Source organism: Oxyura jamaicensis, chromosome 2 (assembly GCF_011077185.1).
Source record: "Oxyura jamaicensis isolate SHBP4307 breed ruddy duck chromosome 2, BPBGC_Ojam_1.0, whole genome shotgun sequence".
Taxonomy (NCBI): Eukaryota; Metazoa; Chordata; class Aves; order Anseriformes; family Anatidae; genus Oxyura; species Oxyura jamaicensis.
Window position 1 is genome coordinate 33,471,501 of NC_048894.1, and position 12,591 is coordinate 33,484,091.

General features: G+C 38.7%; 1 protein-coding gene and 1 long non-coding RNA gene across 3 annotated transcripts in view; one reads left to right on the plus strand and one right to left on the minus strand.

The window, feature by feature from the left end:
- Window positions 1-7,034, plus strand: part of LOC118161348 — a 14,154-nt gene extending 7,120 nt beyond the window's left edge. The window contains exons 2-3 of the long non-coding RNA XR_004747960.1: window positions 4,743-4,880; window positions 6,012-7,034. This is a non-coding gene — a long non-coding RNA (uncharacterized LOC118161348). The remainder of the gene's footprint in view (window positions 1-4,742; window positions 4,881-6,011) is intronic.
- RAPGEF5 (Rap guanine nucleotide exchange factor 5) overlaps window positions 1-12,591 on the minus strand; it is a 158,445-nt gene that overhangs the window by 81,981 nt on the left and 63,873 nt on the right. Inside the window, exons 8-9 of one of the 2 annotated variants that reach the window (XM_035316607.1) lie at window positions 11,195-11,271; window positions 5,593-5,718 (exon numbers count right to left, since the gene is read on the minus strand). In XM_035316607.1, coding sequence (XP_035172498.1) covers window positions 5,593-5,718; window positions 11,195-11,271 — 203 coding nt within the window. The remainder of the gene's footprint in view (window positions 1-5,592; window positions 5,719-11,194; window positions 11,272-12,591) is intronic. The other variant, XM_035316608.1, reaches the window with a different exon arrangement.

The window sequence follows — 12,591 nt, forward strand, 5'->3', positions numbered from 1 at the left end:
TTGCTTTGCCAGGCTAATGACCACTGCAGCTCTGGGCATGTCCTGACATTCATTCTCCTTGCTTTGCAAGCTTCCAGCTGGACAGATAGGTGCACCCTAAAATAACCTTGATGCCTCATGTCTGGAATTTCCTCAAGAATTCTTCAGTTGTGAGTAATCTGTACAACCCCAGGCTCTAAATCGTTAATCTCCTTTTGTAAGCCTTTTAACAGCCTCAGCCCAACCACGAACCTGCTTCAGTGAGCAAATCATCCGTCTTCTTAATGAGACCGCTGATTACAAAAGTTAGTGCCCAGTAAATTAACAAAACTGTCCTTAAATATCTGTTGTCCTTCTGAAAATGTACCTGCCTTGCTATGGTATAGCTCTTTCATCTTGAATTCACTAAGTCACAGAATCAATACTTTCAAGCTGTATGTATGTTCATACTTTTAAACAGCATGTAACTCTTATTAATACATACATTAATCAGTAAAGGGATTACCAGATTTAGGAAACACTTCCCTCCCCACCAATGCACTGAAGTATTGAAATAGCCCCAGATAAGAATGTAATTTATTCAGCTGAATAAATGGATTTTTATTCTTCAGTTGGCTTCTACACTTAGAGAATCTTAAATTTTCTTTGAACATTAGTGTCAATTTGAAATTTTCATCTGCCTATGAAAACAATAGTATAACCTAGAGAATATTTTCCCCATGTTGGTGAGGTGAAAAGATGTTTACAACACTTTTACAGTTTTGTTAAGAGACTGACTTTATAAACAGATGGGATTTTCTTAATCAGTGCGACACTTCATTGAATTAATAACTGGAAATACTGTACAAATAGCATCGAGTCCCTTACAAAGGCATTTACAAAAGTGAGACTGTAGTTGCTTAAAAGAAGGTCCAAAAGAAGATATATGTAGATGCATATGGATCTCAAATGTACACTTGACCAAAAAGCAATGACAAATTATTTCAAATAGCTTTATGTACAGAGCTTGTTTTCTATATTATAATTTATGCTAACACAGAAGTTAGCTTCTCAAAAAAAAAAAAAAAAAAGTAGACTTTTTGTAGCTGAATATTTCAATACAGATTTTTCATCTATTTTCTGTCAAAGCAATCGTTTAAAAGGAATGAAATATTTAGATTACATAAAAATACAAATATCCCATTTTCATTTTTCCCAGGCTTGTGAGCACAGTTTGCTTGTAATGATAAAATTACAACTGCAGGCTTGCATAGTTATTTTTAGTCTAGCCCACATTTGAAATTAAAATAACTTCTGTGCATCTTAGGCAATAAAATAAAATAAAATAAAAAGGTTATCAACACATTTTTACCTTGTGGGAATGAGACATCTCAAAGAAGCTGATCTGCCTATTTAGAAGCTTATTTACTACTATTTACTCATTAGAAAAACTGAAGTTTAGGAAACCTAACACATATGGTAGGTTCATTGCCTTAATTAGGAACCTTATTCTAACACATTAACAAGTGAGAACGGGAAAAAGTCACCATAAATTAGTTTTTGTTTTACTCAGCAAGTCTGTAAGCACTATTACAGTTAGAGAATTTTGCAGACGGTATATTCACCAGAGAGGAGTTTGGCACTGTGCTGCAGAAGTGTCTCAAATTCCAATATACCTGTCTAACCTGCTCATAACAAGCTTGCAGTGCCAGAAAAAAATAAGCAGTTCACATACAATAGATCTTGTGGACAAATTTTTTTAAATTATAGAGAAAAAAAAAAAAAAAAAGATAGCACATACCACAAACCTAAAACAGTATGGACTTTCTGACTTGGGTGTTTAAAGTATGAAGTAAAAATGTAAGCACGTACAAAATCAGCATATATATACACCCCATTTTATGCCCTCCAGAACACATCCAAGCCCAAGGAATCTGTTATCTCTGCCACCGTAACTCCTAAAAGAGCTGTTTCCTCCTGTTAACCACCCAGCTGACACACTTCCCCTCTCCCAGACCACCTGTTTTTTTTTTTTTTTTTTTTTTTTCTGAGAAAAAAAATAATTGTATTTCACCTCATTCTGAACCAGCAGCCCAAAACAATGAATATTTCACCTGCCCATTGTAGGACACATACCACAGCCCCCAGCACCATACCTTGAAAAACACAGGTATATCTGTGTGAAAAACATAGGTATATCTGCTCCAAAGCCTCTGCACTGTAGGAAGACTAGTTTCTTTTGACTCCCCACTTGTCATTTACCTTTCCTACATGAGTCAAGAAGCCCTGTTCCCAGATTCAGGTGAAGTTAGTCATTAGTTACTGGAGCCACATGAGGGCTTACCAGCCCTGCCACAGACTAAATCCCCATCACACTCAATGCTACAAAGACAGACAAGGTTCCTTTCCCCAAGCAGCTCCATACCTCATGCATTTTATAGGAAAAAGCTGTTGGATTCATTGGGCACCACATTCTTCAGCTGACAGAAAAACCTGAGAGGTACTAGTCTGAAAAGACCTGTTTTAGAAACACAGTGGGTAGCAAGAGAAGAGCCACAATTCCATCTTTCTGACATTTTTGCATGAGTGAGAGGTGTGGAATATAGTCCACCTAGACTTGAAGTATACATATTCAGAATTTTAACCCTGTGCTCAAGGTTCTTTTTTTTTATTTTATTTTCTCCTTTTCACATCAGACATTTCCTTTTCACATTATGACATGAGGAAACAGCCTGAAGTTATGCTAGGGGAGGTTTAGATTAGATATCAGGAAGAATTTCTTCACGGGAAGGGTGGTTAGGCACTGGAACAGGCTGCCTAGGGAAGCAGTGGAGTCATTTTCTCTGGAGGCGTTTAAGAGATGTGTGGATATGGCACTAAGGGGCATGGTTTAGTGATGGACTTGGTAGTGTTAGGCAGCTGGTCAGACTTGGTGATCTTAATATCTTTTCCAACCAAAGTAATTATATTATTCTATCACATATTCCCAGTGGACAACAAATCAAAACTCCATTTTGAGCTCCAATTCCCCCTTGGCCATCTAGGAAACAGCAGTTTTAGGCCCAGGCCTAGCCGGCTGGCTCCTGCTGTGCTGAACAAGGGGCCCCGCGGGATGCTCGTGCATTGCATTTACAGAGCGAATGCCAGCCCTCTGAGGAAGGCAGACCATCCGTGAAAGCACAGCTTGAGCTCACCGGGAGGGAACGCTGGTGAAAGCTTTAGCACAGAGATGCTTGCTGAGAAATGAGGGTCCTGTGGAGAACATGCCAAGAGGCTCTGTTTTACTGCCTATAGGGAGCGTGCATTACCCTGTGTTTCTGAGAAAGCAATCTAAGAGAAAGCTAAGCGCTTTTTAAAAAAGAAAAAAAGATGGGCATGCTATGCATCAGTTTGTAAGGACACCACACCCTGAACGTGTTGTTCCTCTAACATTTTGACTGAGCACCAGGGATTGGGCAGTAAGCCGATGCCAATGAATCTGCCATCACTCCAGCAGCAGCAGGACTCGGGGGGGGGAGCTCCAGAAGCCCACAGACAGGCAGCACTCCCAGCAGTAACCTGCTGCTCTGCTCCTCAGAGAAGAGCAGGAACAGCTGCCTGCAGGAGCAAACTCTGCCCAGAGCCAAGTCCTGCCACATGCACCAGAGCAGCTCTCGGATGGGAAGGGAGGAAGAGGAAGGGATGGACGCTCACATCTTCCTGAACATCCATGACCTGAGCTCCCACTGCCCCCACCACAGCAAGGTCTTTTTTTTTTTTTTTTTTCTCCCAGCAGCAGTAAATTACTTTTACTTGAGTAAGCTAAATTGAGAAGCCTGTGACGCATTCAAAAGTGCCTTTCTAGTGTATATTCCTAACAAAATCAGTGAGCTGGGGGTTTAGCCCCCACTCTGAGGGCTGCAAGCCTCTCTCACAGCTGGGCATGGGCTGCCAGGCCAGTAGGTAACAATCACATCACCACAGCCAGCAAAGTGTAGAACAAGGTGGGGGAAACACACTGAAACTTCTTATTGCCAGTGCTAGCTGTAAGATGCTCCCCAGCTAGAAATAAAGGGCATATGAGGAATGACCTCTACTTGGACTGTAAAGGCTCTCAGGCAACTTTTGTATTTCCTTGTACTCCTAGGTCTAAAGGCACATAATTGCCCAAGAGCAATAACTTCTGCATTATACCACACAGTAAGAATACGAGCAGCTTGCTTGAGCTGCTGCTAAACTGGAGCCATTCATGTCCTAAATAGCAGCTTTTGCGAAGCATCATACTTTTCAAATGAGAAGAAAAGCTGAGTGCCTCTTTCCTTTCCATTTTTAGAGCTGTGCTGTGATCTGCATAGCTGCAAAACCACAGCTGACACCCCACCACCCTCTGCAGTGACCGGAGTAAGCAGCAAAAACACTACTGAATTTTTGGACTATCAGTCCCAATATACCCCTCTCCCCTCTGCCCACAAAGCCTGTAATCTTGCTTCAAAATCCCAAAACACAATTAGGAACCTTTCCTGGCTTAAAATCTTCATTGCTTAAGCTCCTAAACTTTTAATTGCACTTTGCTGATACGGTTTATAGATATATGGAAATTCTGCCAGCTGTCCACGGCTAGTGAATCAGCTGAGGAACAATTCAATCTCAGGGATTTGCGCCTGGCTAATTACTCTCCTCCCTTGTGCGCACCTACTGATACAATTACATATTAAACTACATGAGACTAGACCTTATGCACTGCTGAACAGAACTGCGTGAAGCCCCGAAATCAGATTTCATCTTTCTCTTTTTCCTTTGTCCAGCCTTACTTCAGTAGGAAGGAGCTAGCAGAGGAGCTGAAAAGTAATTCTTTTCTAAAGCACGGGTCTTTCTTCTGCTGTCCAGCAAGTAGAAAATGGAAGAAATTAAATATATATTACAGCAAGATACACAAGGACAAGGTAGGATTTTTGTTGTTTCTTGCAGTTATTAGCCTGGCACCTTTAGCTGAATATGCAATCAGAATAGAAATCTTTAGCAGGAGAACAAAATTAGGATATGTTGTGCTATAAGCAGAGTAGTCATGTTTTACTGCATTTTCAAATCCAGTTATTAACATTTGAGTAAGTGCTTTCAGAAGTACTAAAGAGAATACTGTTTTCTTTGGTATAACTTTTGGCTTTTTTTTTTTTTTTTTTTTTTTTTTTTTTAAGAAAGTGCTGAATTCCCTATCCTTTTTAATTCACACTGAAAAGCTCCAGCCAATGTTTCTTTCAAAGGCAGCAAAGCAATTTTCTTTAAGACAAATTAAATACTTTAAACACTCATATACCTTATGTGTTATATAAACACATCCTAAAAAGGACAAAAATTTCATAATCAGTAACAACAATTTGGTGTTAAGCATCCTGAAATAATCTGCTTTTTCATCACACATAAGGTATTAATAATAGTAACTGACTGTTACTGACAACATAATAACTTAAGTGTGCTGACAATTATTGAATTCAATGCACTTCGGAGAAATGTAAATGACAGAAGAGAACAGCTGTAGCCCCATGACTAATGTGTGTCCTGGAATCTGACCATCAGCTTTGCTATTTCAGTTTACTGACCTAAATCTCCCTCCCCTACCAGAAACAAACACGAAAACCCAAACAAGAAATGTCTTACTTGTTCAGTCTTCTCTGGTTGTTTTCTATCCGCCTGTAAAAACTGACAGTTTTCTCGTGCCAGCTTCTGGACTAGCTCAATCCGTCCAATGTCATCTCTTTCCTGAAGCTTGCACAAAACCCCTGCCTTAAGGGTGGGAGAAAGAGCAAACAGATACTTAAATCCACAATCCCAGGACATGGCACTGCCACAAAATTTCAACCTTAAAAGAAACGTATCTGTTTGATCATATTTGCTGGAACTCTGTGCCGCTTACTGAACACAAAGTGATCGCTGCTCCCTAAGAAAAAACTCAAGAAGAGCTGAGGCACATCTGAACCTCCAAATGTGTCTACTTTGGAGGAACGAAGGCAGGGCTAACTAAATCAAGTGCTACTATGTGTGCGACTGATATGCTGTGTTTTGTTTGTTCCTGTCAGCCTGTTTCCTGTTACATCAGAGAACAAGCGCAAGAGGTTAAAAACTCATGGGAAAGTTAGCCAGGAACAGCCCTGGAAAAAGAATGAAGCTCAACACAGTCACTCCTAAAAATAACAGGCTGCGACTCCCAGTGCTCCAGCTCCACCAATTTTTTGATGTATGCAAGTTGTAAGAGTTAAAAGAAAGTTGCACCATATTTTTGTATTCTACATAAAACAAATTATATAGTCCAATTCTGTTTAGGATGGAAACTTTTTTACTTTAAAATCTACACTACACTTATTTACTTTAAAAACTACACTAGAACTATTTTTAAGCTAATATTCTGACAGTTATACAAGCTATGCTGATAACATTTCACCATAGCATGCATCACTGGTTGTTTTATAAAAATGTTGTATATATAAATTCAGATTCCTGACTGCACACAGGTATAACAGACCCATCCCTCAGAAAGTCAGCTGACAGGCTAAATTGCTCACTGCAAAGTCAGTGGCTAATATTACTATCCATGATTTGGTCGTGGATATAGCCTCTGTGTTGAGACCTGGCTTGATATTGCACAGCTTGTATTAGCCCAGATGTTTCCTGATAGCACTGCATATGCCTTGGCATGTGGCACAGCTATGTTATCACTATATGATTTCAGAGGCAATATGCAAATAAACCTTTATCATCCACACTTGTCTTTCTTCTACTTATCCTGAGTTTTACTGAATCAGTGTTTTCTCAAAAATTCATAAAACATCTTGCCAGTCAGGACCAAAACCCAAGGATGTACTGACCACCACCCTATCGTGCCTCTCATTCCCTGATCCTCCAGCCTGCAGAAACTCCTGTCCATGACAGCTGAAGGTGTGTGAGTGCCCATCCAAGCTATTGATCCTACAGTCTGCTGTTTTCTCCAAGGAAAATGGAAACGTGGATTAAAAGTTCTTCAGCTGGGGAGGGTAATGAATCCACTTTCTGAGTAACTGCTTTAATGCTGATGGAAAAATAAATAAATAGGTTTTCCTACTGAATCCAGAGAATCATCCTTACTAAATTATTTGAAAGAAAAAATTTACATGCCTACATTCCTCCAGTCTGGATGAATCTCCTCACAATCCTGCATCAGTGACTTGTACTCTGGAGAAGGAAAAGATTTGGGATACAGCCTGTGCTTCACATATCCTATGCTTCATCTCCAACCCCCTGAGGCACCCAACCTTTTCACTTAAGGAACCTAAGCACTGGTGCGAAGGTCTGAAATCCACCAAAAAAAAAAAAAAAAAAAAAAAAAAAGGAATTGCAGTGCCAGACTTGAAGATCCTTAAATTTTTTATGAGATTAGCTCCTGATGTCCCAAATCAAGGATATGGATTTATTAGCCAGCTTTGGCACACTTATCACCTGCAGATCAGGAGTGAGATGGATTTTATCAAATGTAGAAGAATACAATTAACTAGTTGTCCAGACTCTCTTTAATCAATATAGAAGAGGTACCTACGAAGGGCAATATTTTTATTTATTTAACTCTACAGTATGTTTAAAAATAGCCAAATTATTTCTTTCCTAAAACTCACATTTTTCTCCAGTAATATACACAGGGAGTCTAGGACATTATCACAGATTTCGCTGATTTGGGTACATCAGCTAGAGCCAAGCTTGCTTATTTCATGGCTTATGGATGTTTCTAGCAAAGTGTAACATCTGTGCACTGTAATCCCCGCAGGCTTGTAGGCTAAGGACAACTAAAAGTGTTATGACTTTGGGACTATAAAGATTTGCAGCCTCTCTGGATTTGGGCTATACCTACTGTAGGGGCACTTTTCATACCTTTACGTTGCACCCAGAGAATTCAGACCATGATCTACAAGAAGCATGGATGGTTAGAGGTTCCCATACTTCAAATGTCAGGTGGATATCCAACAGGAATGCCCTGTTCAGTCTGCTGAACAAGTATTGATATCCAGCCTGTGAAGCAAAGCCTAAAGGCTAAAACTCTTATTTTAAGCTGAGGAAGATGGATTTCACTTTGGAGGGAACAACTGGCTTCAGGATGTTCAAGTGGAGGAAACATCCTAGAGAAAGGCTACTTTTGAACATGTGCTCCTCACCCCCTTTCACTGTGTGTTCAGGCAGAACATACGATTGCTTTCTACATGGGTGAACATCCCATGGAAGAAGTAACACTAGATAGAAGCCTGTTATCCCTGCCACAGATACTGCCTGTATTCAAACTGAGAATTTCTTTGAAGAATCCTGTTATCCTCCTGCTTCAAATAACCACCAAGTAGAGACATCACCCCAGCTATTTTTTAATTTAAAGAATTGTAAAGAATGAGAAAAATACATTTATTACATTGGGTTGCTGGAGGATAAAAAGTCAACTAAAATTTTCTGAGAAAGCTAGGGTAGTATCAAGTTAAGTGTACATATTTGGCTCTGGGAGTAAATAACACTTAAAACACAGAAGTCTAAATATGCTTTTTCATAATTAAGAATAAAAATACAAATCCCTCACTCTTAATTCCATTTTCCTCAATTATACTGACTTTCCACTATAAATCTTTCTGCTTAATAATATAAGAAACCATCCAACTCAACTAATTAATTGATGACAGCTTCTAAAATCTGGTTGGGAAGATACTGTTACTCTCATATTACTGGTCATTTTCACTTTTCAATATAATTTTCAAGCAATACCTCAAAAGCTGCTAGGCAAAAGGGTAAACACCAGAAATCCTACTTGTAAAGTGCAATTGCAATCCTTGCTTTGTGTAGGCACACAACCTCCAAAATCCTGCATGCTCAAATGTTTGTGCTTAGTCCTCTGTTTCATGTATATCAACAGAGATGCAAGTATGAGAAGGTGAAAATTATGAAATTGCGTGTTTTACTGGCTTTAACTTCCTGAATGATAGAAGAATGTAGAAGCTTTATAGTGAGGCTTTACTACTATTCACAGCACAAAACTACTATAATTAAAGATTTTTATGAAATATTTGAAATGGAATAAGGTAAAGAAAATGAGTTAGTCACGACTGAGTTTGGAAATGGAAAGATGCTGACAATACATTTTATGTTTCAGCCCATTCCCTGGAAAATATTTCCTCTGCAAAAGCCATAAATGAATATACTAGCAGCGATATGGAGGTGAAGGAAGACATCCCTAGGATGACAGGATGGTACAGTGCTTATAGCATGCTCACTGTCAAAAGTCTGTGTACAGATTTTTTTCCAGACTTCTACCAGTTTTGTAACCTAACTCCAAGGTACGTCAATTCTGTGTTCAACAGAGCAGAGTTTAGAGCAAGCACCACACCCTGAAACTTTGCTAATAGAAGAGATTTTTTTCCCCACTGTACTCTGTCTGCATCTTTTGCAAACAATGTAATTATTACAGGCTTCACCTTTGATCAACCTGAAAACTAAAATCTGTACACCACTGTCTAGACAGATCATTTGCTTTGCTCCAAGTCACTTGCATGGTCTCGCTAAAGTGAAAAAATCATTCACACCCTTAACCCAAACTGTATTCAGTGTCTGCAGAATGTCATTTTTATGAGACTGACAAACAAAGTAGAGCTACAGTTGCTTTGACAATGTCACTGCTCTCTTCTCAGGTGATCACTTCAACACTTTTGTTAACTGCTCAATTAATAATTAATTTTAAATGTGTTTCAAATTCTTGCAAATTTTAGAAGCTGATTTACAACCAAATAAGAGCTGAGCAAAGCAATACCAACAATTAATTCTTATGGTTTTTTGGTCATCTGCCTAAGCAATCTTACTAGCTGTCTACTTACGAGCTTTGAGCACACATTGTAGTCTTTCCTTTCATATATCTTATATAAATGCAAACAAGTGTTTCCTCAAAATAATAATTACAAACATCAAGTAAAACAGAGCATTTATGAAACATGGAAAAGAAAATGGTAAGCCAGATTTTTTTGCAGTGATGTCAGTGCACACACAAGTGTAAGAGGACTGACCCTCTTTGTCACACTGATATCATTTAGGAATCAGTCATGTAACAAAAATTTCATGCCTTAGGGCACTTTTTTCTTTTCAAAACAGATTAGTGACTTAAGAACAGAAAAACAAAGGTCATTTCTGAACACCTTGCTCAAGTATTACTGTGAAGAGTATGCTAAACTTCCAGTTCCAGGCTGATACAAGAGGTATGTCCACATGGTCTCCAGCTCTTGTGCCTGCACCCTCAAGGTGTCTGCCATGATCCAGGTCTGCTACAGAAGGTGTCTGCAGTCTCTTCTGCACTCACAGTGCTCAAGAGAGCCTGTACCTCTAGAAAGATGCAGGTATCGCTGACATGGGTGCAGGGCTTGTACCCATTAGAATGGTGTTACTCAGGCATCACTGCAAATCCTGCCTCTCACAAAAAATCCTCATAGCTGGTGAAACGTAAAGAGAGGAATCAGAGACAGGAACAACAAGCTGTATGTGTCAAGAGAAGAAAAGGTGACAACTGGTGGAAAATATAAGATTTTCAAGAGGCACAGAAGAAAAAAAGACAAAAATTAGATAAATCAATTTTAAAGTAGAAACAATAATCAGTATCAGTACAATGATTAATATAGTTATACTTGCACCGTTTGGATGCATGAACTAAATGACTGAATGAACTGAAGATTAATCAAAAAAGATTCACAGAATCAAGAGGGGTAAGAAATCCCACAGTAAAATACTCAAGATGTAGTTAAATTTCTTCTGAATAATATCTAGAAGCATGCTTTGGTTGTAAATGAGGGCAGTTAGGGAAGGAAAGAAAAAAGGTTGTTGCTTATACTCAAGTGACTCTTAAGTATCCTCATTTTATTGCATGTCTACTTACAGTGATTAAATTTCAATCAAAATGTCATATGCCCTTGCCTCTTAAACACATCTCATTTTATTTTCACATCTGGTGTATACTATGTGTATTATCTAGAAAGAGCAGAGAAAGTTTAAAAATGCTGTCTGATTTCAACATCATGAGATTAATTCCCAGGGTGATCATCAATCTTATTCTAAATAGTCGCATATGACATGATCCAGCAGACTTTCTGCTTCCTATGGGCTCCCCACTCAGAACATTGAGGGAAATCCATTTCCCAGTGCTAAAGAGCCATCAGAAACAGATCCTTCAGCTTGTAGATCTGAAAAAGTCCCTGAGATGCTGTTAATCTTATACATTTACCTGAGCATCAGAGGTATCCTTGAGGTCTTCTAGCCCTCTCTTTTCTTGACTGTTGTTTTCTTCATTTTGATGAATTGCTAAAATAAGAAAGAAAGAACGTATTGGAAGTGGGTATGTTCTAATCACAAGAAGCCCAAAGCAGTATGGCAAACACAATGACTGTTCAACAAACATGGTTCCAAATTTAGCTTTCTAATTAAGTCATCAAGTGGTTTTGGACAGATTTCTATATACCTTATTTTACCAAAGCACTAAAATGTAGTATTGAATAAGTATATTCCTGCTGCTGTGTTATTCCTGATAAAGAAGTGCAATTTAAGGAAACTCCCATCTTTTCTATATCTTATAACAAGACTTAATGACTCATGAAGAATGAAAAACAGACATCCCTTTATTTTCATTTTCTTGCAGAAGGTCAATTCAGACTAAAAAAAAATAACTGGATTTATCCCTCATCTCAACCTTGGAAAATTCTATGTAAGCAGTGATCTCAATCTCAAATACCACCAGTATCCATGAAAATTATCTCCAAAAACAAATGATAACAGAAGACAGTCTATTGAAGATTATTCATGTATAGCACAATAAGAGAAACCTGTAACTTAGCTCAATTAACACCACATAACACCAACGAGTTTTGGCAGACTTTGAAGCAAAAAGTTTTAGATCAGACATGTAAACTGTGGAAGGGTCTGAATCAGAGATACCAGTTTATCTATAGCTTAAGAAACATGGACCACCTTTGGAGGGACATATCAGACTTCTGTACTGTAAGCAGATGTATCTTGAGAGTGTAAAACTACGTTTTGGTGGGGGGACAGCTAGCCTCAGCCATTCTGAAATGTGACACATGACAGGGAAGTCAGGTAAGACTCAATGAAACACAGAAGTGACTTTTCTTACAACCACCGCTCTCATTTATAATTGTTCTTTTTCTACACGTGAAATGACTTGTCCATAGCAGCTGTAACAACAAAAGCATTCTTGAAGTGGAAAAGCTCGCCAATCCCAGCTTCATCAGCCACCTTCACCAAAGCTGTCCTGAGCCCATCCTGAACCTTTAGACACAGCCAGGTTGCCACGGCTGAGCTGATACAGGTAACAGGTGCCATGAGATCTGGCTTGTTCAGTCTGCTGCAGGTAAAGTCAGTCTAAACCTCCAGCAACATCCAGCAGCTTAGAAGAAAAGTACTTTTAGACTCTTCTTGAACTCTAAGGATATGGATTTATTTTCTTTTTACTGCAGGGTATCTGCAGGGTGATATTGCTATGTCATAGAGGTTGCAATTCTTCTTTCTCCCTGCACGGTTATACCATTAAAAAATAATTTTAAGAAGTAATACAGATGCAATTATAAACAGAGAAAAAAAAAAAAAAAAAAAAAAAAAAGGCATTTT